Source organism: Juglans microcarpa x Juglans regia, chromosome 6S (assembly GCF_004785595.1).
Source record: "Juglans microcarpa x Juglans regia isolate MS1-56 chromosome 6S, Jm3101_v1.0, whole genome shotgun sequence".
Taxonomy (NCBI): domain Eukaryota; kingdom Viridiplantae; phylum Streptophyta; class Magnoliopsida; order Fagales; family Juglandaceae; genus Juglans; species Juglans microcarpa x Juglans regia.
Genome location: NC_054605.1, coordinates 19,073,406 through 19,099,737, shown reverse-complemented (window position 1 = coordinate 19,099,737; position 26,332 = coordinate 19,073,406). Strand labels below are relative to the sequence as shown.

The 26,332-nt window shown below is 36.3% G+C and overlaps 2 protein-coding genes across 4 annotated transcripts; one reads left to right on the top strand and one right to left on the bottom strand.

Annotated features, from left to right (window-relative positions):
- The first annotated feature begins 8,650 nt into the window (after positions 1-8,650).
- Positions 8,651-10,409, top strand: LOC121237604 (AT-hook motif nuclear-localized protein 24-like). The gene has a single exon (XM_041134432.1). It carries the CDS (start codon positions 9,227-9,229, stop codon positions 10,127-10,129), a length of 903 nt encoding a protein of 300 aa, XP_040990366.1. The 5' UTR covers positions 8,651-9,226; the 3' UTR covers positions 10,130-10,409.
- A 2,656-nt stretch (positions 10,410-13,065) lies between these two features.
- On the bottom strand, positions 13,066-24,715 carry LOC121237518 (kinesin-like protein KIN-UA). 3 transcript variants are annotated; one of them, XM_041134277.1, is made up of 19 exons: positions 24,199-24,712; positions 23,035-23,135; positions 22,821-22,943; positions 21,903-22,088; positions 21,534-21,755; positions 21,273-21,426; positions 19,897-20,046; positions 19,294-19,382; positions 18,781-18,984; positions 17,859-18,005; positions 16,707-16,841; positions 16,454-16,585; positions 16,212-16,347; positions 16,008-16,100; positions 15,657-15,782; positions 15,424-15,549; positions 14,450-14,593; positions 14,106-14,234; positions 13,066-14,017 (listed from the first exon to the last, which is right to left on the bottom strand). In XM_041134277.1, the coding sequence occupies exons 1-19, from the start codon at positions 24,392-24,394 to the stop codon at positions 13,857-13,859; spliced, it is 2,754 nt and encodes a 917-aa protein (XP_040990211.1). In that variant the 5' UTR covers positions 24,395-24,712; the 3' UTR covers positions 13,066-13,856. The 3 variants fall into 3 exon arrangements, with proteins under 3 accessions (XP_040990211.1, XP_040990213.1, XP_040990212.1); XM_041134279.1 differs by lacking the exon at positions 15,657-15,782 and having other exon boundaries at positions 24,199-24,715; XM_041134278.1 differs by lacking the exon at positions 22,821-22,943 and having other exon boundaries at positions 24,199-24,714.
- Between the last annotated feature and the right edge of the window lie 1,617 nt (positions 24,716-26,332).

The window sequence follows — 26,332 nt, the reverse complement described above, 5'->3', positions numbered from 1 at the left end:
TTGGATCACTTAGGAATTGAATTCTAGTAGCTAGATTACCTCAAATTAACACCCATATTTTTTGTATGTATGTTCATTATATAATTAACATGTTGGGTTTTCGCCCAACCATCATGCTCTAGAAAGATCTGTTTACTAGCTAGCTAGGATGTATGTGTGCAATTTAAATTTATTTTTCTAAGGCGCCTAATGTGATCAGTTCCATATTTAGAATTCCACTTCGATGTAGATCAAAAGGTGCTATGATTTGAACACCATATATCAAGCAGAAAAAAATAATAATAATATTTACAGTCATAGAATGTGTAAATATTGTACAGTTCCTTTGAAAAAAATGGTTAAATCTGGGACTAATCACATGAAAGATTAGTTTTTTAATAGTAGATCTACTTTTTTAAAAGGAAGTGTGCAGACTAATACACGCTTATAAGATTGTATTTAACATTATTAAAACAAATTATTGACCATCTTGCAAACAAAAACACTTACATATAGAAGGCCCTAGCTATAACGGCATAAAAAGTAGTGATCAAAAGTAATGAGAAATAGCTAATTAACTAATTAATCATATGGTCATTATAATAATAACATAAACCTGGCATGGCATGGCATGGCATGCATGCATCTAACCTAGCTTCAATGTGAATGGTTGATCTAAAAAAAAAAAAAAAAAGCTTCAATGTGAATGGGAAAACTTTCATACATACAATTAATTAATGCTGGAAACTTCATATATGGGATAATGCTTGTATATATTCCATGCAAGGACTTCCTGCAGAAAGATTCCAAATGATAAACTGCCAATTAATTAGCTAGCCAGGCTGGTCATCTTCCGTTTTGTCGTATCCTTAGTCTCTGAACAACAATTCAAAATTAACTCTGCATTACATGATCAATTAATTAACTCACATGTGAAAGGATTTGGTCTTCCTCCGATCCCTTTAATTTGGCTGATGCTATCTATGCGCGCGAGTACTGTACAGTACCGGAAATATAGGGCTGACGAGAAAGCAGACAGACACATGATGCAACAACATTAACACAATGCCAGATTTATAAAGGTCACATGATGTGCTTGCTTTCACATGGGGACTTGGATTTAATTATATTTTCCCACCATAATTTCTCTGCTCATGATAATCCCGTCTTATTTTATTTAGCCCTAGTCCATGGACTTACTAATTCATTCATTATGAATTGTTTATATATATATATATATATATTATAAGGAGATGGTGTCGACGATCGAGTACTTGATTTGTTTATTGAAATTACACTAATTAGATTAAGATATCATGTGTTTTAAACTATGATTAAATCAGTATATAGCTAGCTAGCATTGACACTTTCCAATATATTAGTTATCTTTCATCGGCCTCATCATCAATATCATTATCTAGAAATACCGCTCGCATGACCTCTTTCAAGTTAAGAGAATCTGGCTCAGAAGAACTCAACCACTTTCGTTAATTTTAAACAGTATGTATGTATTCAGTGAAATTTTAATGAGATCATGTAAACCAAACTCGTCGTTAATATTAATATTCAACGCAAATAATCTGCTCATGTTGATCTTATGATTTCGAGGTCTTAATTAACCACGACTTTGAATCCAGTAAGGACAGCATAGCACTGCTTACTGGCCTTTTAGGAACCCGTGAACTCGTAGCTAGGACAATATATATATAATTGGTGCTCGATCGATCGATCGGAAGCTAGCTGCTTTAACTTACAAGTCTATCTGTACGTACGTGTATTTGAAAGCTCTCAATTAAAGTACGCTGTTTCTGGGAATTAACTTGAAAGTCTTCATTTATAGTTAATTAATATATATATATATATATATATATATATATATTGTGGAAAAGATGCCAGCAGCCTAATTAATGTTACTTGTTATTAATTATATATATATATATATATTATATGTTTCATGATTTAAAAATTTTGTGACCGGCAGGATATCTATATATCAATTAATTTCCTTCTGATAAGATAGGGCCAGATCAAAGGTCAATGAATTTTAATTTCAATGCTGTCTTGTTCTTTTCGAGACGAGATCATGAAATGTGTGGTTGTAGCTTAATTAATTCAAGACCTATATATGGTTTGACTTATCAATAAAAATGTTAAGATTTGTGGCGTGCATACGAAGATCAAAAATATTATTAGACTGAGAAAACTCAAAACGTGAAATAAATCAAGTTTTAGGTGAAACAATAATATTATTAATACGTGTCTTTATCCAGTACATAAACTAGCCAGCAGCTAGCTAGGTTTTGATCACTACAGGATAACAAGTACAGGGTTTAGCGCCTAGAATATGTATACACATTACACACACCTTCATTTAAACCTAATTAGCCTGCTGGTACATGATTAATTAAAGATCTCAACATGATCATGTAAGTATATATTATGGTACTAGCAAGCTGCTGAATTCGCGCTCCATTTGGCTTGTTACGCCACCTTACTCCAACAAGTAATAATTAGTCATGCGCGCATTCATTTTACAGATTGAAAATTTATAAGTCGGTGAGGATAATACATTCAGTAAAGTGTAATTTACACGACATAATTTGATTTGATAAAAAAATTTTATAATTTGAATCTTACAAATCAAATTTTTTTATTTAAGTACTAATGTAGATGGTGAATTAATAGAATATATAACTTTTACAGATTATATCTTTCAGGTTTTTTTTTTAAATATTCCAATCAAAAGGCCGAGACATTGATCATATATTGCGAAAGAAACATATGCGTACTGAGGGCGCTACAATCCCTTGATATAATTTGATATGTTTATATTGGCCTAAAACAAAATTAATCTTATACGTACATACATATATATAAACACACATGAGACACACACACACACACACCTCAAAACTCTCTTCCGCCAGCAAAGTGAGATATTGAAGTATATATGTTCTTCGCACGAATTAGTACTTGTACTTTATAATCAATCATTTGTTTCCACATGACCTCCTTATTAATTATAATGCATAAGATTTTTGGTGGAACATCATTTTCCTTGCTCAGATTTAAGTTTTAATAATATATAACATATATATATATATATATATATATATATATATAGTAGCTAGGTAATTAAGCTCGCTCAATGTGTGAGGCGGCCGTCAACTCAATTGATCAAGGCTATGGGTCATAAGCTAGGAGTCTGATCTTATGTTTAGCATGTGCAATGCCTCCAGGGGAGGCTCAAGTCACATATGGACATATAATTTTCAAGAATTTTATACACTATTTATCCTAATTATTACTCAGCATGGAGTATTATCATAATATATATATATATATATATATATATATATATATATATATATATATATACATAATTTAGTCTCAGCGACGTAGCTAGGTAGCTAGCTAGCTAGTTTCTGTATATATGAAGAGGTCACCGTATATATGCCAAGTGCCAACATCGTGCGATGAACCTTTTGAAATGTCCCATCATTTTGGAAAAATATACCAGATGGTGTGTCAAGGTAGATCAGCTTAACATTTTTTTGTTTCTTTTAGGCTGAAGTCATGATTAAGTAGGGGAACAAGAGAAGTCATGTGTATTATAAATTAATCCTTTGAATCCTAAGTTCATTCCCAACACAGCACTCAAATAGAAGTGTTAGAATTTAGTTTGTTGCTTTCACAAAAGAGAAAATTTTGGAGCCGGATGGATGTCAAAATAATTTTCACACAAGTCAATAAGAAACAACCATGTAAGCACTTCAAAAAAATCAGAGATGGGTCCGCATATACAAAACAAATGCTCTCCCTCTCCTTCTTTCTTCCCAAAACTTCACGGCCCCAACTCGGTAAGGAATGAAAGCAGGGACTCTTGGTAAGGCGGTGAAATTGACGTGGGCCTGGGCGTGCTCAGCATGGCCTTGAGGGAAGTAGAAGACCTTGGAGTTAACCGAAGGCATCTGGACCATACCTCCGGCTCAGGTGTGCCATAGCTGAGAATCCAAGCACTTCTCTCCCTTCATTCTTAGAATGTGAATTTTGAGAGTTGAAAATCAGTGATAAAAGCAGTCTCTTTTATGATTGTTATACTGGAGTTTTTTCAAGGAAATAAAGGCTTCTACTCCACAACGCTTGAAGGAGCTCCAGTCTATAACTCAGTAAATGTTGTGAGCAACCGAAATAATATATATATATATATATATATATATATATATTTATATAAAAAAAAAAAAACAAGTTAAGCATGCTAAGAAGTGAACCGCTTCATTAAATTCACACCGCCGAGTGAGGGCTATGGTTCTATGAAAATAAAAGTCCACTTTTTCACCTTCTTTTCTGAGCATTAAAATCAAAGATAAGTGACCGTAGACTCTTTACAGAGACCAAAAACTTTCTAGAAGAGAGACATTTTTTGCACTTTTTGAAGCCTCAAATTAGCTAAAAAATAAATGGTTGGTAAGCGCAGTCTCTCTCAAATGGAAAGGAGCCTCTATTGAAGTTTGGGATGTTTCATAGATGGAGCTTTACTGCACATTTTGTCTTGATGACAGATATTTCTTCTTCTCCGATCAATCAAAGAAACCAGTCCGACTGTGAGATGTTCGCTGCAGCAGTTTTGGAAGGAAAGAAGGAAAGTGAGAGCGTTTGTTCTATGCATGTGGGCTCATCTATGATTTTTCTAGAGTACCTACGTGGCTATTTCTTATTGGCCTGTGTGAAAATTATTTTGGCACCCATTCAGCAACAAGCTTTCCCTTCACAAAATTATCGACCGAGCATGCTATCATTTAGGGAAAAAAATTTTAAGAGCTTATAGATTAGAAATAAAAACTTCTTTACTTTGTGACAGTACTAGTTTCCCAACCTTTTCTAAATTCACTTTTATTATTACAATCAAATCTAATTTATCATTCAGGGCAATTAAGTTTTTTTTTTTTTATTAATATACATTGTATGAAAAATGTTTATTCATGACCACTTGTTTACATCGACAATAAATAAATTAACAATTATGTTAGGGATGGAAATTCATGTTCCCATGTCCTGTTCGTATATATTTTCAAGTCATGGACATTTGCTTGTATGGGTCAACTCGAACATCACATGTTAAGTTAAGTAGATTAGACATTCAAATCCAAACATGGCCCATTTAAATAATGGCTCATCCATTTTGACTCGTTTAATAATTAGTTAGAAATTGGTCAACATGACACGACTTATTTCAATCTGCTTCATGTAAATGGCTTGAATTAACCTGCATAACTCATTTGACCTAATTAACATAATTTTACATATATAAAAATTAAAATCTATATTTATTAGTAGCCACAATATCTAAAAATAATAATAGGACTACCTACTAATAAAGAAATATCAATATTTTTCAAATTTTAACTTATGATAAAACCAATATTACAAACCAAATAGTAACAAATATGAGCATAGTCCAACAAATTGAGAAATACCAACATAGTCCAACATAGTCCAGCATATTGTAATATTAATATTACAACTCAATAATAATAAAATTTTAATTTTGAAATAAAATATAAACTGGTTGATTTCAGATTAAGCAGGTTGACATGTCTATTAATTATTAATAGTGTCTTAAAAGGGTCAACTTGTTTTGACCCAAACCCATTTATATCAAATTCAACTTTGCTAATTTTTTGTTAGGTTCATCTTAGATTCACATATTTCTACCCCTAAATTATGTTGCATTAAAATGACGGAGTGGTACCAAAAAATAGAATGCCTAACTTAACATAAATGTGGACGTATCCCTTCCCGTTGTACGTCTTATTTGCCTTAATGGAAGGGCTGTATGTATATGGGACTGGGTTCTTATGAGTTCTTAGCTGATATTACGAGCTATCTCCTTAAATTTTAGGACAAAGACTTGGAGGTTGAAGCTTGGGTAAAAAGGAGATGTATGATCAGTAGATGGGGCCCTCCATGGGAGAGACGACGACTGACAAAGAGCATCTTTTAATGCATGGATTTGCGCCCGGCGGTCATGCGAGAGCTTCTTTCTTTCGGTTTCAGTACTAAACTCTCCGGCGCTCGTGCATGCAGTGGCTCTTAGTGTGTTTGTGTGTGCGTGTCAGCGCCACTCACGCCTCTTTTACTCTCACTCCCATGCATGCACGCTCCCGACACTCTGGATATATCCAGTCAAACCATGCCCACCACCAACCATACACCCTGCCCCTGTATATGTATTTATGCTCTCTCTCTCTCTCTCTCTCTCTCTCTCTCCCCTGTGGTTTGGCTCATGGTTAAATCTGTAAGCTGCATTCGGTGTTAATTAAAATTGAGACAGGTTTTACGTATAATATTGGCCGGGCTCGAACTTAAATATTGGTCAATCGAACTTTCCTGCCTTCAGTTCTCAAGTAATTTTAAGGTACTCATTAAAGCATACACATATTGCTTAAATTTTCCAGGCGTTCTGGAAATAAAATTGCTAGTGTTTATAATATGGTACAGAAGAAATCTAAAATATGATCCAAGAATATTATTACAATAACTGATGATAGCATGCACCTCTTGATCATGAGTTGCACTGCATATATGGTTCCAGTAAGATCTAGGAAGAAAGAAGCTTTCTCAATCAGCATGCATGTAATTTATAAGGTATATATGCTTAAATATATCTTCACCACCGTACGATTTCAGTTGACACATTAAAAAAAGCGTCTTTGTTGGAAAAACCTTTCATAAGGACAATACCATACAGCTGATCGAATTTGTTAAAATAAAACTTATAAACAATATATATTTTTTCGCAGCAAACTAATAATAATAATAATAATAATAATTAATTCCCATGGCAGGATCATAGATGCTTTTTTAAATCACTGCCTTAACAACACACTTGGGGCCGGGAACATATATAATTAATTGTGTACGCGTATTTAAAGGCAACAGCTTTTAAACATAAGCTACTAACAGTTTTGGTAAACGCTGTTTTTTGGACTAATTCAAAGAATGCAATTTCGGCCTCTTATGACACCCGTTGATCTGAACCAGCCGTTGTGACCCATATTATATATATATATATATATATGTGTGTGTGTGTGTGTGTGTGTGTGTATGTGTGTGTTGTACGTATCAAAATGAAAGGTGACCGATCTAGGGCAACTTGCCCTAGAGACCAATGACAAACGAGAGTTTCCTTGGTCATGACTAATCTCTAACGAAGGAAAACCTTGAAGAATCGTGGAAAGTAAGACGAATTTCAGTGGAATAGACCCGCAAAGAGCGGAGAAACAGACACGTGTAATTCATACAAGAGCATTTGTGGACCTTATCGTTGGACGTTGAGGTTTTTAATTAGACTTTAAGAGATAAAGATGGAATGTGTAGACCCCAAGTGGTTTAATACTGCATGTGGGTCATAGAAAATTGAAGTAAAACCCTATTTCTCTCTCTCTCTCTCTCTCTCTCTCTCTCGATCGTGTTAATACACGGCAGTACTCCAATTTAATGTGCCAGTGATTATTTCGGTTAAATTACCCAACGACTACTATGTTTTTCATGGTGTTCTGCTACAGTTCCAAGCACGAAGACAACCCCAAGAAATTAAAAACTATTTCGATTCACTGTATTTTGCTTCTTCATTAATAAATCCCTGGTAAACTAAGTGATGACCAAGAACATTAATATATAAAGATCAGTACTGGTCCTGAGTTTGCATATAGTCAGTGTTTTCACTTCTAAGATTATAAATTGCGAAAATTTCACTCTTACAAACTTTGAAGACAATTACAACAGTACTTGCTCCGATCCAAACATGCTAATTATATGGTTCGCATATGAGATTTTTACGTACGTACATCTGAATTAAAGAGAGAAAAGAAAAGAAAAGAAAAGAACTAAGATACATGAAATTAAACAAAATTTGAATGGAAGCTAATTTCAAGTCTTAAGTCTTTTATTTATTTTGAGAGAGAGAGAGAGAGGCCACAAGAAAAATAGGCTTTTGTGATTAATTTATTACAACCAAAAGATTATTCACAATCAATTTTAGTTGCAAATAGTTATTTCGCTGGAATTAATTGATCACAAAAACTCATTTTTCTGGTAGTGAGGATTTGATTGAGATCAATCGGACTTGATGCTCCAAGATTTAGAACTATGCCAAGTTTAGATAACTTATAGCGCAGTTTCCACACCCGACCGTGACGACCAGTGTTTTAAATTTCGTATCGTACCGGCCGTCCGGCCAGTGCAGGTACTATATCTGTTTCGTACCGGCTAAAATACCGACCGTACCGGTTTCAATTTCGGCTTATACCGGCCTATATTTCAGCCGGTACCGGCTGGAAATTTCGACCTGTGTATTTTTTTTTCGTTTTTTAAAACTACAAACTTATTTTTTAACCCTCAATTCAAACTAAACTATTTATAATTATATATAATTTATTTATATATAGACTATTATTTTGAAATATAATTTTTATATATATTTATATATATAATTTATTTATATATCGACTATCCCGAAACGTTATTCCGAAACGGTATTGGTATCCAAATATTTTGTTTCAGTGTCTTGACCAGTACGACGTTCGGTACAGTATTCAAAACATTAGTAACGACCGATATACATGAGAGAAAAAAAAAAAGAACGTATAAAAAAAGAAAGAAAGAAATTAGAGAGAGAACGTGGAGTGCTGGGTGAAACAAAGGGGGAAAGGAGAGATCAAAGAGAGATGTGGGGACCCATCCACCGCCCATAAGCACGCAGTCTTACCGAAACCAAACCCATCTCTGATCTATTTTGTCAATCTAACCCTAACCCAACACCATCCCCTAGATCAAGAAGAGAACCCCAAACCTATCCTAATTCCCTTCCCTCTTCATCTCTCCCAAACTCTCAACAACACCACCAGGGAAAGCTAGCTCCCCTAAAAGATGGCAGGTTCAGCTATGAATTTGGTGGATGACATCAAGGGTCCACTCATTCTCTCCTTTATGTTGAAGGCTCGTACTACTTAGTTCATTAAACTAGATAAAGGAAGAAGAAAGAAAGCAACAAAGCTAGAAAAGGGAAACATCTGAACGTCGTCTTATTATTTATTCCCTCTTCTGCTCCCACTTTCTTTCCTTTGCTTTTGAATTGTAGAACCAATATTACTCCTTTGTCTTTCCATTTTTGTGCTTAGCGTCTGTCTAAGGAAGCTAGTGAGGATCTTGAGATAAGAATTGAAGCTACAAAGTCAAATATCGAATGGATCCAGTTACAGCGCATGGCCATTCTCTTCCCCCTCCTTTCCACACGAGAGATCTTCATCTACATCACCATCAACAGCAGCAATTTCACCACCAACTGCAAAATTCAGAAGATGAGCAAACCGGCAGCAGCGGCCTAAACCGGCCCACAAAACGAGAGCGTGATGAAAACAACAGCATCAACAACATCAATACCTGTGAAGGCAACGAACTCGTTGTGGGTTCCGGAGATGGAGAGATCACAAGGAGAGCCCGTGGAAGACCGGCCGGATCCAAGAACAAGCCAAAGCCTCCGATCATCATCACCCGCGACAGCGCCAATGCTCTACGCACCCATGTAATGGAAATAGGTGATGGGTGTGATATTGTTGAGAGTGTTGCTACCTTTGCCAGGAGACGCCAGAGAGGTGTCTGCATAATGAGCGGGACTGGCACGGTCACTAATGTGACTCTCAGGCAGCCGGCCTCCCCAGGTGCAATCGTGACTTTACACGGTCGGTTCGAGATCTTATCTCTAGCCGGCTCATTCTTACCACCACCAGCACCACCTGCGGCGACAGGTTTGACTATATATTTAGCAGGAGGACAAGGACAGGTGGTAGGAGGTAGTGTTGTCGGGACGCTAATTGCATCCGGACCGGTTGTGATCATGGCAGCCTCGTTTAGCAACGCTGCATATGAAAGACTTCCTCTAGAAGAGGAGGAGACTCCGCTGCCAATGCAAGGGAATGCTATTGAGTCTCCAGATGCCGTTTCTCAGCAGCAGCAGCAGCAGCAACAGCAGCAACAGCTTTTGGGAGATGCAAATGCACCTCTTTTTCATGGCTTACCGCCTAATCTTCTCAACTCCATTCAATTGCCAAACGAGGCATATTGGGCTACTGGCCGCCCTCCATACTGATCACAACATTATCATTGAAGGGCATACCAGGTTTTTCACTTTCACATTCACCAGCTCTTCACCTTTCCCAAGACATGATCACCAACATTGTAGCTACGAAAGTTTGTTTCTTGAGCATTGCAGGCTTTTACTACTGTTTCTTTTATTAATTAGTTTTTTTTTTTTTTTTTTTCTGTCTCGCAGTTGATGATCATTAGATTATGTGTTTACATGTTGACATGAAGGACTGTAAATTCATGGATTCTTGGAGTGATTTTGATGTTAGTGAAGTCGTAACAAAGTACTAGTGTTTCTTCCGTGTTGTAGTACTACTAGAACCTAGAAGCACAAGAACACATGAGCAACCAGAAAAAAAAAATGGAAGTAGCTAATAAGAATGAGACTTTATCATTCAACTGCTTTCTTGCCGCTCGATCGCTTCAGTAATTATTGTTCCTTCACTGATTCAGTAGCCACTCAATTACAGAACTCCCTTCCGCTAGCTAGTTAAAAGGTCCTTAAATTGTTCACTTGTCGGACCATATATATATATAAACCAATGCTCTAGGACTACTATTTTATGCAGCATTGATCAGCGAGAAAGGGAAACGTATTATATGCGTTGGTAGCCTCCTTAATTATTATGAATCTTATTTCTGCTGGCTGTTAAGATGCTGATACGAACAAAGATTAACTCAAGGAGTGTTGATTGAACCATCTGTTTCAACAATGGGGGCTACACCGCGCTCGCGCCAAGCTCGTGATCAAGCTGTGAACGAATATTTGAGGTATGGGCTTTAGAGCTTGCACATGAAAGTTTATTTCTACATGTAGAGTTGTGATTAATGAGAGATTTACGATATATGGGGACATGAAAATATTTACGGTACTGCTGATGTACACGTGCACGGTTCTGATCAAGCTCCTTTTCGAGGCAAAATTACAACAACAGCAACAGTACTTCAGTTAAACGGCAAAGATAACCAAGACGAGAATGTGCCCTCGCGTTATACTCTCTCTCTCTCTCTCTCTCTCTCTCTCTCTCGGGTTCAGGGAATAGGGGACTGGATAACCCTTCGAAGTTCTAGCCAAGATTACTCGGAACCAAGTTCATGAGATTCTCTGTATTGAAATTCCTTTGCTTTTTCCCCAAAAGTAGCCCGGCCTACAGCCTTACAATTTTTTTAAAAAAGATAATTTCATGATTAAAGAAATAAAAATACGTGGAAAAATAAAAATACTGATACTAGACCCTTATAATATATAGGAGAATGATACCAAATAATTAATATAATTTAATGATTTATCTTAATGAATTAAGACTCTTATTGGAGCAATTCCCCTATCAAATTGCTTAAAACGCCTATCGCTAGAACATTTTACAATAGAAATGTGTGGATTAAAGACTCGCTATGATTTTTATTTTTATTTTTTGATAGGGGACTCGCTATGATTTTGAGGTGTTTGTTGAAGGTCTTATTTCCACCATTTGTCATTTATTAATAGGATAGATTGATAAATACCAGCTTACTTATCCAACAATTGCAATATTTAATTAATCGGGTGAAGTGTAGAATTAGAGTTTGAACTTAGAATATATGTTCACTATCTTGAAAATGATCAGTATTTATCTCAAAAGTTTAAGTTAATGAAAAAATAAAGATTTTATTATTTATATTTATATCTTAACAAATTCCACGAAGAGTGCAAGCTCTTTTATACACAGGCAATATCGATCACTCTCGTGATCTTATCTTTGATCTTTCTCATCTCAAGTGAGAACACATAAATTGCACGTATTATAAGTCGCGATTTCTTTTGGGAGGCTCCTATGCATGGCTAGCTAGATGCATGCATATGATTGACAAATTACAATAAAGTTTAATTATTTGCAGGAAATTAAGTAACTATCATTGTCATGTTTCGTTTCCACCAATTCTCCCTCTTGAACCTGAACCTCAGAAGACTTGACATCAGTGTCCTATATTTCAAAAACTACGGCATCTTCATGATCCTTACCATCATCTCCCATATTCTCAACATTAGCAACGTTTTCTCCCTTCTTCAATTGTGCCTCATTTCGAACCCATACCTTCTCTAACTTATTCTCCTTACTACTAGGTTGTTTATTCTTTCCCTAACAAGTTTTCTCATTGTGTTCTTGCACATAACAATTCCTACAATAGGCCAGTCAAGTTTCATACGTAACCTCTTGATACTAGCTCGTCGGCTTACACGGGTTACCAATCCAGAAACCCGTGGTTGGGTCCTTTAAAACATCTATTTCAACACACACTCGAGCACCATCGGTCTGCGTCAAACACTTTATCGTTTATCTCATTTAATGTACCTCTCTATCGGTGCAGAAATACTCTTCAAAAAAGAATCATGATAAAAATTTGGAGATAATCTTGGAAGCATGATCCATACTAGCACAATTGGCAGTTCCTGATCTTCATTGACCTCTGGTGTCCAATGCAATGCTCTATAGAGAACTCATTTTATATCACAATTTTCTCTTGACAATGCCTTCAAAAAATCCTCCTCTAAAGCCATACCTATAAATATATTCCTAGGTTTTCTCATAGCAGAAACCACAAGTTGGTTAAGAAGACCCCACCGATTACATATATAAACCCTTATCTGATCTAGTGTTGGTATTTGTCGCAATAACTTCAAAACAATGGAATATTTGAATGGCAAAGCCAATCCATCAATTTCTTCCTTCGTAAAAAGTACACAAATTTCCTCATTGATTTGTTTCGGCAGCCTAAACAACGCTTCCACCTCAGGCAGTGGTGCGGATATTGAGATATAAAATCAGAAAAAGATTTTCCTCTAACAGCCAATGCCAAGGGACCAGAGGAACCCTCAGCGATAGTCATCGTAGAACAAAAGCCAAACCCTGGCAGAGCTAGAAATTCACTTGCCACGTCAGCCCTTCCTACAACTTTTTCCAAGAGATTCTGCTGCATGTATTATTCATCATGTAGACGAAAGATGCAACAACACAACTATCCTTTCGTACGTACAATACGAAATGATACGACACGACTGCCCCAATGCCAACAGTACTACTCGCAGCCCTTTGCCTATTGAATAGGATGAGAAACTTTCAACCTGAGCGGTCTTGTGCATCAACAATTCAAGAAAGCAAAATGATTGAAAAACGAGAGAGAAAAAAAAGATCACAATTCTTCAATAACAGCAAATTAAAGAATATCGTTCTCAGAATTGAACCAGTTCCAATTCCCCCCAGAGAACTGGTGGCTGCAGAATTATACATTGGCATCTCATAGAAGCTAAAATATCAGACAACCAATGGAACAGTGGTAGATAGAATGTTGATGTTGACAGAAGAAACAAGCATAACCGGAAGAAATTAATATGAGCTACATGAATGTATTTTTTATCATACCTTAATAGATACAAAAAGATCATTTCTCTCTTTCTTTTCCCTTTTAAGTTTTCCTAATTTATTTGATATACAAATCAGGATAGTCCTGCTTGGGTGCAGATGTTGAGTTTATGGGATTAATGAATCGGGGTTGTCGTGTGTAATCAACTTCATAAGACTACAACCCAAGCAGGCCCCACTTATAACAAGACTTCGGGAAAGATAGCAGACAGTATCAAACTCGACGCATCCTGCTTGTCTACCTTGAGAAAGATCAATCCTTCAAGCTGGGATCGGTTAATATGTACTTTGCTACACACCTTCATCTGCTTCAAGTATTTCACGATTCTATCAATAATCTATCCTTAAACGTCTCATTTCTGATAGGAAAGCAGAGCTGGAAGTTAATGTCCGATGTGCAAGAGTCCTTATGTCTTCCCGAGAACAGTCTCGCGAGATTCGTACCAGCTCCCACAAGGCACCTCCACTAATCATGTCTTTGGCATTTGCTTCTGTAGTGTACGTAGTAATTCAAACCATCTCAGGAAACATTCTATGGGAACTCAAATCTTGTTAAAAGTCAATAGAAGGAAAACGTACCATGTTGGGCTAGATGACAGAGTGCAAGCTCAATATGACGCCTGATTGGTGAGGCCTCATTGTTAGCATTCTGCACAATCCATGGAAGTGCACCATCCTCAATCAGAAGAGACCTTCCAATCTTAGTTCCTATACCATAAAGGAACAAGTTAAACCATAGAAAGCGGATGAATTAACTACAAATAGTTTATAATAATAGCAGGTATTGTTTGAACTTTCTACACAGATGAATTCATAAAAAGGGGAACAAGAAAACTTATGACAAATAAAGATGATAATTCTTATGTATCACATAACAAGCAGATTGGCTATAAGAACATGAGGGCTCTTTACAAGATTTTCACCTTGCGTGGATGCTCTTGACTCGCATTTAGCAAAATTTGCTATCCCACGAGCAACTTGTGCAAGAACATCAGGATTTCTGCATCTGACCATTCCTAACAATGCTTTGATACCTCCTTCACCCCTCAGTTTCATCTGTAACTTATCTGGAAGTAGCATATGATTGTTAATGCCAGTAAGTTACAAATGTTAAATGACTAGCCGAAATGAACTTTATATTGGATAATTGCTATTATCACATCCTAAAGGAACAAATGCCCTTGCGTACATTCCACAAACCCATCATATACCTCACAGAAAGATGGCTCTACAGTTCCAACATGAAAAACCCAATTTGATTTTCATTCTCTTTTTCTGAAAGTATTATAAATTTATTAGACTAGATATCCCAATTCCATCACATAAGTGGTATACTAGAGAAGAACCTCAGGAGAATAATACCAAGATAGATGAACTTCATACACGACTATTCTAGTCAGACTGTTTGGCGGCTGCATTAGGCAAATAGACGACAACATAAACCAGATAACTTTTAACGGTCAGGCAAAGCTGATTCTCTAAATATCTGGCCCATCTTTGAAGACCATATTTAAGGGGAAAATACCAATTTTATCCATAACAATGAGAAGAAAGAGGAAACAAAGAATAATTTGTACGCCGAAATTTGTTACAGAAAGCACTCATCTTCTATATTTCTACTGATTTTCTTATGAACTTGTCTTTTCATCCAACCTTAAGTGGTAAAAAAAAACTGATAGTCATAGAAAGTATACAAAAGGATCAACTAACCAGCAAGAAGAATAAAAAGAACAAAAGTCTATGAATCTCTGTCATAATTCACCCACCAAATGTAGGACTAGGGAGTTATAACTTAATCCAATGCAAGTTTGAAGTTGTGAAATCTTGTTCATACTGTAGCACAAACAACTAACAAATTTTTCTAGAAATCAACATTGGAAGAGGTCAGATAGTTTACCATTCCCACAAAGATTTGCAATGGCTCCAGCAACCATCCGAAGGGTTTGAGGATCCTCGGCATTGGCTGCTGTCATTGACAACAAACTAATGCCCCTTTGATCCATGATAAGCTCCTGATTGGTTTCTGATAGGACACAAGATTGCACATATAAGGAAAATTATAGCCAAACAAGAAAAATTACCAGCCAAAAGTGGAAATATTTTACGATTAAATGTACTTAAAACATTTACCATTCATTGCAAGATTGGCAATTGCGCCTGCAGAAACTCTATGTATTGTCTCATTTTCTGAGCTCCTAAGAAGCATCAGCAAGGAAGTAAGACCACCAGCTTCTACAATCTTCCCCTGATTTGTTTCTGCACATGGAATGGGGAATGTTTGTATCATTGCTGACAAAGAATTGAGTTGAAAATAAGTGCTATTTAAGTCATAACCATATGTACAGAGAAAGCTTGGTTCAATACAGAACAAAATCATATACAATATCAGACATATATCATGATGAGAAAGAACAATATTCTACTTCAATTTCAGTGCAGCATCATAAACAAAGTCAAACATGCAGAAGGAAATGCAGACACCTTCAGCAGCAAGATTTGCAACCACTTTCACAGCATGAATTTGCAAGTCAGCATCTTCTGATTCAAGCAATGACAAGATCTTTTGCAATCCCACTATAAGAACATTGAACTCTATTAGGAAGAAACACCAAGAAAGTAGACAGAAGGAACAATAAATCATTAGTATCACATAATAATAAATGTCAGAAAAGTCACTGGCTTCACCTTGTTCAAAGAGTTTGGCTATTGAGGCCTTTTCCCCATTTCCCGACTCTTGCTGCTGATGTTTAACTTGAGACAAGAGAGAATCTAGATCTCCGGGAACTTTACCAAATCCACCTCTATCAAGTCTTCTTCTTGTCTGCAGATAATATATTAATTTAGAAATCAGATTTTAAATGCTATTCTAGTAGATGCAGAAGCGTACAATCAGATGAGAGAACAAGGAAAGGATTATGGGGACAGACCTCATCAGCTTCAAAACTTATTTGCAACAATTGACTGTGTAGGATTGCTATTTCTCCTTCAAGTTTCTCTTTCTGACGTGCCTCATCTTCCAGCATCTCCCGAAGTTTTGAGATCTTCGAATTTTCTGATGTCTAGCATATTAAAATTATCGTTCTATGTGAGATTAAGATAGCGTATACTGGGGAAAGAGGAAAGCAGACGGACCATAGAAAAATCTGAAAAAAGAATTGCTTAGAGAGACATAAAACGTACCTCTGACATTTTCCATTGAGCTAGTTGACTTTTAAGACTATTAACTTCCTCTTCAGCAGCCTTCCTTAAAAGACTTTCTTTTTGAAGCAGTTTTTTAAGCTCAGAAACTTCCTTGATTGTAGAGATCATGGGACTCTGTGAATCAAATTGAAACGGTGGAACATGCCAAGAGAAGGTTTCAAATGTGAGCCGCTTATGGTCGGAAGAAAAAATAAATAAAATGAGAGAGAGAGGGAGGAGGGAGAGGAACAAGAATATCAAACTTCTCATATTTTCCACTAACAGATTTAACACAATTTGAAGAGCACACGAAAATAGACAATTTGACTTCCGTGTTTACTATAGGTTAAAAGAGTAGGCAACCTTGATCATACAGACAACTTTCCGAAACCTTTGATATTAATGACTTCACTCTCCCAGTCATTATATAAACTGCATAATAATGTTTTTAGTTCTTACTGATGCAATGGATGATATAGCCAAGAAAGGCATCTTTCCCCCAAAGACACGCCAGCACTTAAGCTACTGTCCCCTCAACCATTCCATACTGCTACCGTACAAATCCTATCATCATATTATTATATGATGCTGAACTTGATGGGTCTGCATCACCCCCAAGGAAGTATACTATAAACTAAGCACATAATATAGTTGCTTGAGCAAAACACTATCAATTTCATTATAGGGCTTTTGTTTCGCTTGATTAACAACTAGATTATACGAAGCACACATATTCAAGATTTTCAAGAGCCATGTAGTGTTTAATCTTTGCTGTCAATTCAGATCAAATATCAATTCTGTTATTTTTCAAATTTTTGAACTTAAATTGAAGCCAAAATTATTTTCTTGGTCGTGGGAAAGGAAACTTGGGGTAAATTGCAGCTATTGAAAGGTGGCAACTGTAACAGACACAATAGCACAGTGCAGTCGGAACATCTAGTAAATTCTTTATTTTTTCGAGTATTTAAAAAGATAAAATGATATTTATGACCGAAAAAGATAGCTAAGATGTGTTACATATGGCCTCTATTATTGGCCTTTGTGACAATGATATTGAGCATTCAACATCCATGAGCCGCATGATATATGCCATGATATACCTACAGTGTGGACAATAATGATGACAAGATATGCAGTGTATAACAAGATTACCTCTATGTTAGATGTCAAAGCAGAGCCACCATCTTTGTGTCCAACGGAAACTTTTTCAATGCCATGTTTTTGCTGATTATTCACCAATTGCTCTTCAAGTTTCTTTATTGATTCCATATAGTCTTTTTGATATTTTAATCTATCCTTCTTCAGAAACAAAAAACGAGTTGGATTAGCATGATAGTTTCTAAATGAAGTTCAAGTGGCAATATCCCAATTCATATGACAATGGTATTTTATAAAAAATATTGGTCCATAGTCAGGTGATGTAGTGATTTTTATAACAGCCTTTTTCAAAGGTGGATTCCAGCTTAAAGTTGCTCAAAATCAATTGTTCATCTTGCTCCAAGCTAAACACTTATATCAATGTCAAACAGCTTTCTTAAGGAGGGGATAGAATACAATGCACATGTAGAACATGGTCAAAACAAGGTGGATTCCAGCTTAAGGAGTTAAAAGTCACTCAAAATCAATTGTTCATCTTGCTCCACGCTAAACACTTATATCAATGTCAAACAGCTTTCTTAAGGAAGGGATAGAATACAATGCACATGTAGAACATGGTCAAAACAATGTAACTTTTAAAGACGTCAATTTGAGCATTATTGCTTTTTTCCTTTAGACAAACACCCAAAGTATCAATTATGATGCCTACAGTTATTGCATCATGCTTAAGACACAAGCCAAGTCACTATGGCAAGCTTATGCATCACAAGATATCTCATGGAGGAAAGAACATCTACTCCAATTCATATCTCACAAACAGTATGTATATATTAGCACCATAAGCTATAATGTTATATAATTCTCTGTTTCTCTCTCTCACCAACACACACTTGTGTATCCACAAACATATGCACGTGCAGACGTAAGCACATACTTAATTGAAGTTATAGATGGATATGTAAACATAAGTGATTACCTCCAGTGCATCTGCATAGCTTCTTTCAACCTCAGAAATACGATTTTTTGCGTCTGCAGTTATTCGTTTGATTTCATCCTCAAATGATTTCTGCTGCCTCTCATGTTCTGCAATAAGCTTGTCTAATTGTACATCCAGCCTTCTAGATAGACCTTTGTAGTCAAATTCCTCTTTTAGTTTCAACATATTTTCAACCTTCATCGCCTATGAAATAATGAAACATCAGCACCTTCAAAAACATTAAAAAAGTTTAGAAAAAAAAAAAAAGATCGCAAAATATTATGCAGTTTAAAGTCCCCCATGGCCATGAAAAATATTCATTGCTGCTAGGAATGACAGAGTTGAGATCCCAGCACACAAGAAAGATATTTTGAAGAATACGACCTGTGGCTGCTATAATGATGTCAAAACTGACTCGAAAGAGAAGTGGCAGACCTCCAGTATGTGGAATAAAGTAACAAGTAAGAGATACTTCAGAATGTGAGAAAATAAGGCACTGATTTTGGAACCCACCCTTTGTCCAAACATTATGGTACTTGCCGTCTCTCCTCGATGACGTGGGGATGGACCAATAGTAATAACCAGTGAAGTTCTTGCTGTGCCTGTCAAAATTATTCAATGTCAGGTAACATACACAGCAATAACAAAATATGTACTGCAGGGTACTTCATAGATAAACAAATAAATTTAAATAAAAATGAACATTTGCATTGTACAAGGCACTTCCAAAGAAGGAATAATATGCCAAAAGAAAAGGGCTCCCTGAAACTGTATGTGCAATCATAGAAATAAAATCAAATCGTCTTTTGTTTAAAATCTCAGGCACTAAACAAGGTTTCTTAATATAATGATTATATACGAAGCTGGTGAAACCCATCTAAGTGACTCAGAGGTCTACATCCCAGCATTTCTTACAACATTCTGAACTCCGAGAGTTAAGACACATCTCACCATATGATAAACTCAAGAGAGTAATTGGACTCAAACTCAAAACCCTCTCATTCAGCTATTTGATTTATATAACTTAAGGAAACAGGTCCCAAAATCCCTGGGTCAAAATTGAGTTCAATCCAAAACACAAATGACAAAAAGAATTCACACACATGTGAAGCATACCTCCAAATGAATCCCTAAGCAGTCTTGTAAGCTTTGAATCACGAATGGGAACATGTACACTATTCTCTGCCAATGCATTAATGCACTTCCCCAATGCACTCAAGGAGAGATTAATAGATTTAGCTTCCTCTAGTGTGTGTCCTTCACTTCCTGCCAAAGAAAATACTTTATATTAAAGCAAAAAACTTCAACATTTGATGGATAGTTTAACAGCACTGGTGCAAGCTCAGAAAATACTATTCAAATTCAGAAAGTTGGAACAACTCCCATATTATGCTAGTGCTCCCAGTTTGTTCCACACCAATCCTCGCTACAAGTGATAAATTTAAAATTCCATAGTTTGAATAGATCACTAGGCATGTATATGATTTTTACGAATGACAAAGTGTAATTTCATTCAAGTTAATCCTCATATAAGATGATTCCCATAGAAAGCTTTGGATAAGTATGAAAACTGTTGACAGGGGTCAGGGCAGCCTCAATGGATATAAATACGGGCATTGCCTGTGTGCCTGTTGCATAGGTCTATTAAAACAATGCAATGCACGAAGTGCCACCTAAAGCTTCAGCCAAACCTAAGAGAGGAAGAATCTAAGTTCGCAAGCCCGGTATCTCAAATGCTGGATTTGCTTAGCTGTCTTTGTTGACACATCAGCCGTAAGTGATTAATACCACCAGCCTTGCAGCAACTGATCGAGTACACCCTAATGTCCACTGCCTCCATGGTTAGTGTGATTGAGATATAGCTACTATCCCACTGATGGCAGGTAACTTGCTACTGGAGAAACAATTAATTCTATCACGAACTTCTGCAATCATCTTCAGACCTCCCTAACAGAAGCCCTCTATCTATTCTCCTCCCTCAGTCTATCCTTCTAGCTGGAGACTAGTATCCTTGTTCAACACAGACCTCTACATTATGGGAATCCAATCCATATTCAGAACCATCCTCAATAATCCTTGGGACTTCTGTGGCTTAAAACCCGCCATTTGTTCTTCTCCTCCCTCATGTTGTTTCACTTACATGGCTCGACTTCCACACGGCATAGTGAATATTTTGCTCAAGCATTTTTCTAGAAAACCTATGCTCACTGAACCCCAGTAATAATGTTTGACCTGAACAAATATTTCATGCTCTTACCCTGTCAGCCTTCAAACAAGTCTGATTTTGAGTACCAAAACAACACTAGAGGGTATGATAAAACTATCTTTATATCAGCGAGGAATATTGTAACATAATCTAGAAAGAATTGAAATCGGTAAGGAAGATATTAACATGAATAAAGAGTAGGTACATAAACAAACAACAATAGAAAAAGTACCAAGTCATTATGAGGAAAGAGCACTAATCAAGTCCTATAGTTTTTCTCGCACACCTGACTTATCAATACGCTCTGAACCAGCAAGATCAACCACGACTAACTTGCCCTTCCGAATAATGGCAGGCTTTAATGTCTTAATGTGAGCATTGTTACCATTTTCACCTGAAAGGGCCGAATGTTTTCCCTTGACAGACCTCTCCACGTGTACCTGTCCCATTAGGGATATCTGTTAATGTCTTTCTCATTGCCGTTAATAAGCTCCAAGAAATTTCAAAAGCACAAGCATCACAAAGCAAGAAATATGCATTAATCCACCATCAGTATAGCGTGACTACGAGAAGATTCTGCATTCAATTTCGTGTTTGCAGCAAAGCGATGAGCTTCCCCTAAGCGTAGTAGTTCCACAAAACTCCGCTGGTTCCTGATTTCCACTATGTTAGCCCCAGGTAGTGAAACATCGCCAGTTTTGGGGTCTTCCACGATAGAAATGTTATCATTAGAAGGATCAAGAAGGTCTTGAATACTCTCCATATAAAGCTGCATTTATGCATGGAACTGAACTGTTAAACATAACTTGGAACAGCATGGGCTGAAAGTTTAGTGTATAATTCAGCATATGAGACAAATTTAAAATGATAACAACGTCATATATCCATAAACCATCTAATAAAAGATTAAACAAACCTGCAGATATGAGACGCAGACAGAATCGGTCTCCAAAGAAACATCTGCCAGAATATCCTCCATAGCACGCACCATTATTCCACGAGCAGCTGTGTCTTCCTCTCCAAGGCATCCAAGAGTATATGTTTTACCAGTACCAGTCTGCCCATATGCCATGATGGTCCCATTGTAACCATCCAGAACACTCTGGAAAAAGCAAATTATAAAAAGGCATGTCAGTTGGAGGTAGTTCCATTTAAAAGTGAAAAATAAAAAACCAAACATATTCAATTTATATGATAGAGATATAAAACCATTCACTGCTATGAGGTATGTGAAGGTGAAAACAAAAGTACTTTAAAATAAGCAGCAGTCCATAATAAGCAGTTGGTGATTATCTGAGCCAGTTTCATAGGCATAATTCAAATAAGTGAATTATAGTTTTAGATGCGATGAATAACAAACATGAAATGTAGGTACCAAAGAAAAGAAAAGAAATTTATTTTAATAAATAAAAATAAAACTCACTCAAAATAATACCTTCAGGCACTTCTACTTGGACCATGTTACAAATTCAGTGAAAATAAAAGAGCTATATATTCACATTTTTATTGATGATTTGGAAGCCTACATGATCCAATTTCTTTTCTTTTTGTCTCTACAATATCTTGAATACCAAGTTTTTCAATTTTTTTTCACAGCTAGGTTTTCCAAATTCGTAATATGCAGTATGCTTTTCTCACAGGTATTGTAAACTTATTGATTAGACCCATGTTTGAATCTTGAACATCCGAGTGATATGATTAAGTCTCCTTATTATACATCCCCAATGGAATACCAAGTAGAATGGCACAATCAAAGATTGATCCATGCATCACCATTTCTTCAATATACAAAACCATAATTCAAATGCATACAGTCCATCACATGTATGTACACCTCAACAACGGGCTTTGCCACGACTTCGTAAACACGTTTTTGTGATGCAAACTCAGTGAGCACTTCGTCAAACTCATAAGTGTCCGAGTCCCAATTGTTTCTTCGAAGTCTTAACCTTTTCAGCTGAAATGGTTCACAGAAGGTACAAATTACCATGCTTTGAAAAGTTAATGTAAACATCTAGAATTACATATCAGTATCAATAGAAGAGTACCTCTGGCTGTAATTCTACACAATCAGCAAAATCAGCATCTGCCATCATTTCCTCTGCACTACGTGGTCGCAATCTCACGGCTACACGAACTCTTCCAGGAACTACTCTCAAATAGAAAAACATAATGCACAAGTAAGATTTCCTATTTAAAGAAGCTGGTGTTTCTGAATTTCGTTGGATAAGGAACTTTCTGATTAACAAATACACGATGTTGCAGAAATTTATTGAAGAAAATGTCGACCAAGTCGCTACAGGTAAATAACATCATAAAAAAACATAATCTGCTTTAATTATCAGAACTAACCTGTTACTCAACTAACTTCATAGCTTTAAGAGGAATCTGAGGGTATAAATAAGCTATGAAGGAGTCGTAAAATTTATTTTTAAAAACAACACCCAATAAGCTTGATGCCAAATCTTTACGATATTTTTATGCCATCCCATAAAAAATTAATTAACGACTTGAACGAACTTCGGTTCAAAAGGACCATAGCGGCTTATAAGTGTGAGGAGGAGCAATAAGAGAAAAAGTAACGTAAAAAGTGGAATCAGACACACGCAACACATGGTTCAGCTACATGTCTATGCCCGCGGAGCTGCAGAAGATTTTATTCAAATGATAATCAAATATACAGTATGGCAGCCGTACAAGAATTTAATACAATATATAGTAAACCCCAATTAGCGGAATCGGATTAAGACCCACAGGTCAAAAAAGTTTCCCGGCTCTACCCCAAGCCCCCACATTGAAAATTCACAAAAAAATCCTTGTGGTCATCAAACCGAACCATCGCGGACACAACCAGGCTCCACACTTAGAAAAGCCCAACAATAAGGTAATCAACCCCCAGAAAAGTAATTACAAAAGAATTCAATCTCCTATAGTCCCAGTTGCTTAGTATATTGGAAGTACTTCTCTTCCTCGTAAGCGCTAACCCGATGCAGTTTCGCTTACAATAGCAAAAGTAGCTCAAAATGCAAAACCCGATACGCCAGTACCAATCATCGGAATATGACAAAATTCACATTCCTTAAATAGACAAGTCAACCCATACCAACCCAAAGAAGAAAATGGGTAGCAAAAGATCTCATTAACCAAGTACAAGAATTTCAAATTCTTCAACCGGAAACATGCAAAGACAAAGAAAAAACACACAAGCTCACCTCCGGCATCGTCGTTGGCGGCTCCGGTGGAGGAAACAATAGAGCCGGTGCTGCTCCGGCGGGGCCCGGAAGACGAAAAAGGCTTGGACTTGACGGAGGTCTTGGGGTTTGAATTCACAGAGAGAGGCCTATCCACCTTAAGAGAGCCCCTGGGAGTCCCATTTCGGTAACTACTACCACCACCCGAAGTGGCCATTGTTAACAACAACTAGTGTAGCTTCAATGTGGTTCTTCCTGCTGAGACCATTGTCAGAATGGCTTCTGCTTGCTTGTACAAGGGGAAAAAATGAAGCGCAAAAGGCAAAATTTATTGGGAAAATGCAGAAGATGAGAGACACCCAGCAAGACCAAGTGTGAAACTGAAGTTGGCAGAGGTAATATTTAGTGGAACTGTGAACTGGACCTAAATCGTGTAGGATGTGACTCAGAGAAACCCGGGATTTGCTTCGAGTTCTTTTCCTCAGTTGAAGAGTAGAGGAAGAGAAACTGAGAAAGAGAGTATTTGACTTTTTTCTCCTTTCTATTTTTTAGATGAAAGTACTTAGTGACCCTTGCAGATTTGAAAATCCGTTTCCTTCCTTTAGGGTAGAGCTGGAAATTCGAGCCTGTTATGGTTTAAGATCAACAGTAGCGAATCACAGGGTTTTATGAAGGCTCGTCGTGACACGTGAAGGGGCAAAACGGGAGTTAGCATGTATCGATTGACGGATCTGCCCCTGACAACCTCACCACGATTGTATTTTTTGGCTGTGTAATGTTTAACTTAATTGAATTGAAATAAAAATTAAAAATTAAATAAAATATTATAAAAATATTATTTTTTAATATTATTATTATTTAAAAATTTAAAAATGTTAAATTTTTTATTATATTTTATGTTAAAATTTAATAAAATTGTAATGATGAGATAAAATAAATTGAGATATATTTAGGATCCAAATATATTCCATTACATTTGAATGGTGAGATGATCTGAATTAATTATAAGTAATAGCATTTTATGAGTTCTATTGAGATGTGTTTTAATATAAATAAATTAATAAGATTTTAATTTTTTATGAAAAATTTAAAAAATAATAAATCTGATCAATAATTAATTTAAAATAGATTAAAATGATTTTATCTTCTAAACACAGCCAAAATAACCGTAGGTGGGCTTTGCATTCAATTTCCAACTTCCAACCGCTGAATTTGTTGGGTAAACATTTGAACCTGTTCAAGGCATGGTAGTGTACAGGACATGTCTGGATAGATTTACATGATGTCACATGCTCCTCATGCTGTGTTATCGGAATAAAAACTCCTCCATTGTTAATGAATAATTCAAAACTTGATTCGAGGGAATCGAGAATCAACCGAGTTTTGAACACAGCAGAAAATAAAGAAGCCCATAGCCAAGATATTGCCCGAGATTACAAGTGAAAACAATGCAATTTAAAATTTTCCTCTGTAGGGAAAAGAAAAAAATAAAGTTTCTAGCTTTCTGAATATTAATTAATAAATCATTTCATGTTTAGGAAAACTGTCCATTGATCTGTATCTCAAAGCCAAGACTGCAAAACACAATACAACGTAGAAGGACAGTATCCTTGACTCGTTCAGACAAGGCATCGAGATTAATTCAGAAACGCTACTTCCGTCTGCTCCCTTCTCGACGCCGGCTCCCCATATATATGAGCATTAAACTATATCTAGAGAGAGAGAGAGAGAGAGCTCTTTCTCTTTTTGCAATAAAGAGGAACTAAAGTGAACAGAGATGGAATCCACCGAATCTACACTATTACGGACAGCCAAATATTTGAATTCAAATATGGAGCGAAGGAGAGGCCGAACCATTTCAAGCGAATATTTATCAGATGAAGCCTGGAACAGGAAAGAGAACGAGGAGAGAAGGAGATTAGAGATTCGTAAAATGATATTTGGAGTCTTAAAATAAGCAAATCTACGTTAAAAAAAAGTTATCCTTTTAATAATAAATCCAACTTTTTTAAAAACAAAAAATGTAAGAGATTTGTGTATTATAAAATTGTATATAATATTATTTTTAATTAATTATAAACGTACTTTTGTGTCCACAATGATCAGTTATCCAAGAAGGTCGAGGCGGAATTAGGATTTAGTGCAAGGGGAGCGA

Bases quoted from the DNA above. Each gene is read 5' to 3' on its own strand.
- LOC121237604 (XM_041134432.1), top strand. From the start codon at position 9,227: ATGGATCCAGTTACAGCGCATGGCCATTCTCTTCCCCCTCCTTTCCAC.
- LOC121237518 (XM_041134277.1), bottom strand. From the start codon at position 24,394: ATGGCCACTTCGGGTGGTGGTAGTAGTTACCGAAATGGGACTCCCAGG. The intron at 16,842-17,858 runs GTAATCTTGTTA...TTTGATTCACAG, and splicing joins CTTTGACATCTAACATAGAG to AGTCCCATGATCTCTACAAT. The intron at 14,018-14,105 runs GTACGTTTTCCT...CGTACACTACAG, and splicing joins CTGTCATCTAGCCCAACATG to AAGCAAATGCCAAAGACATG.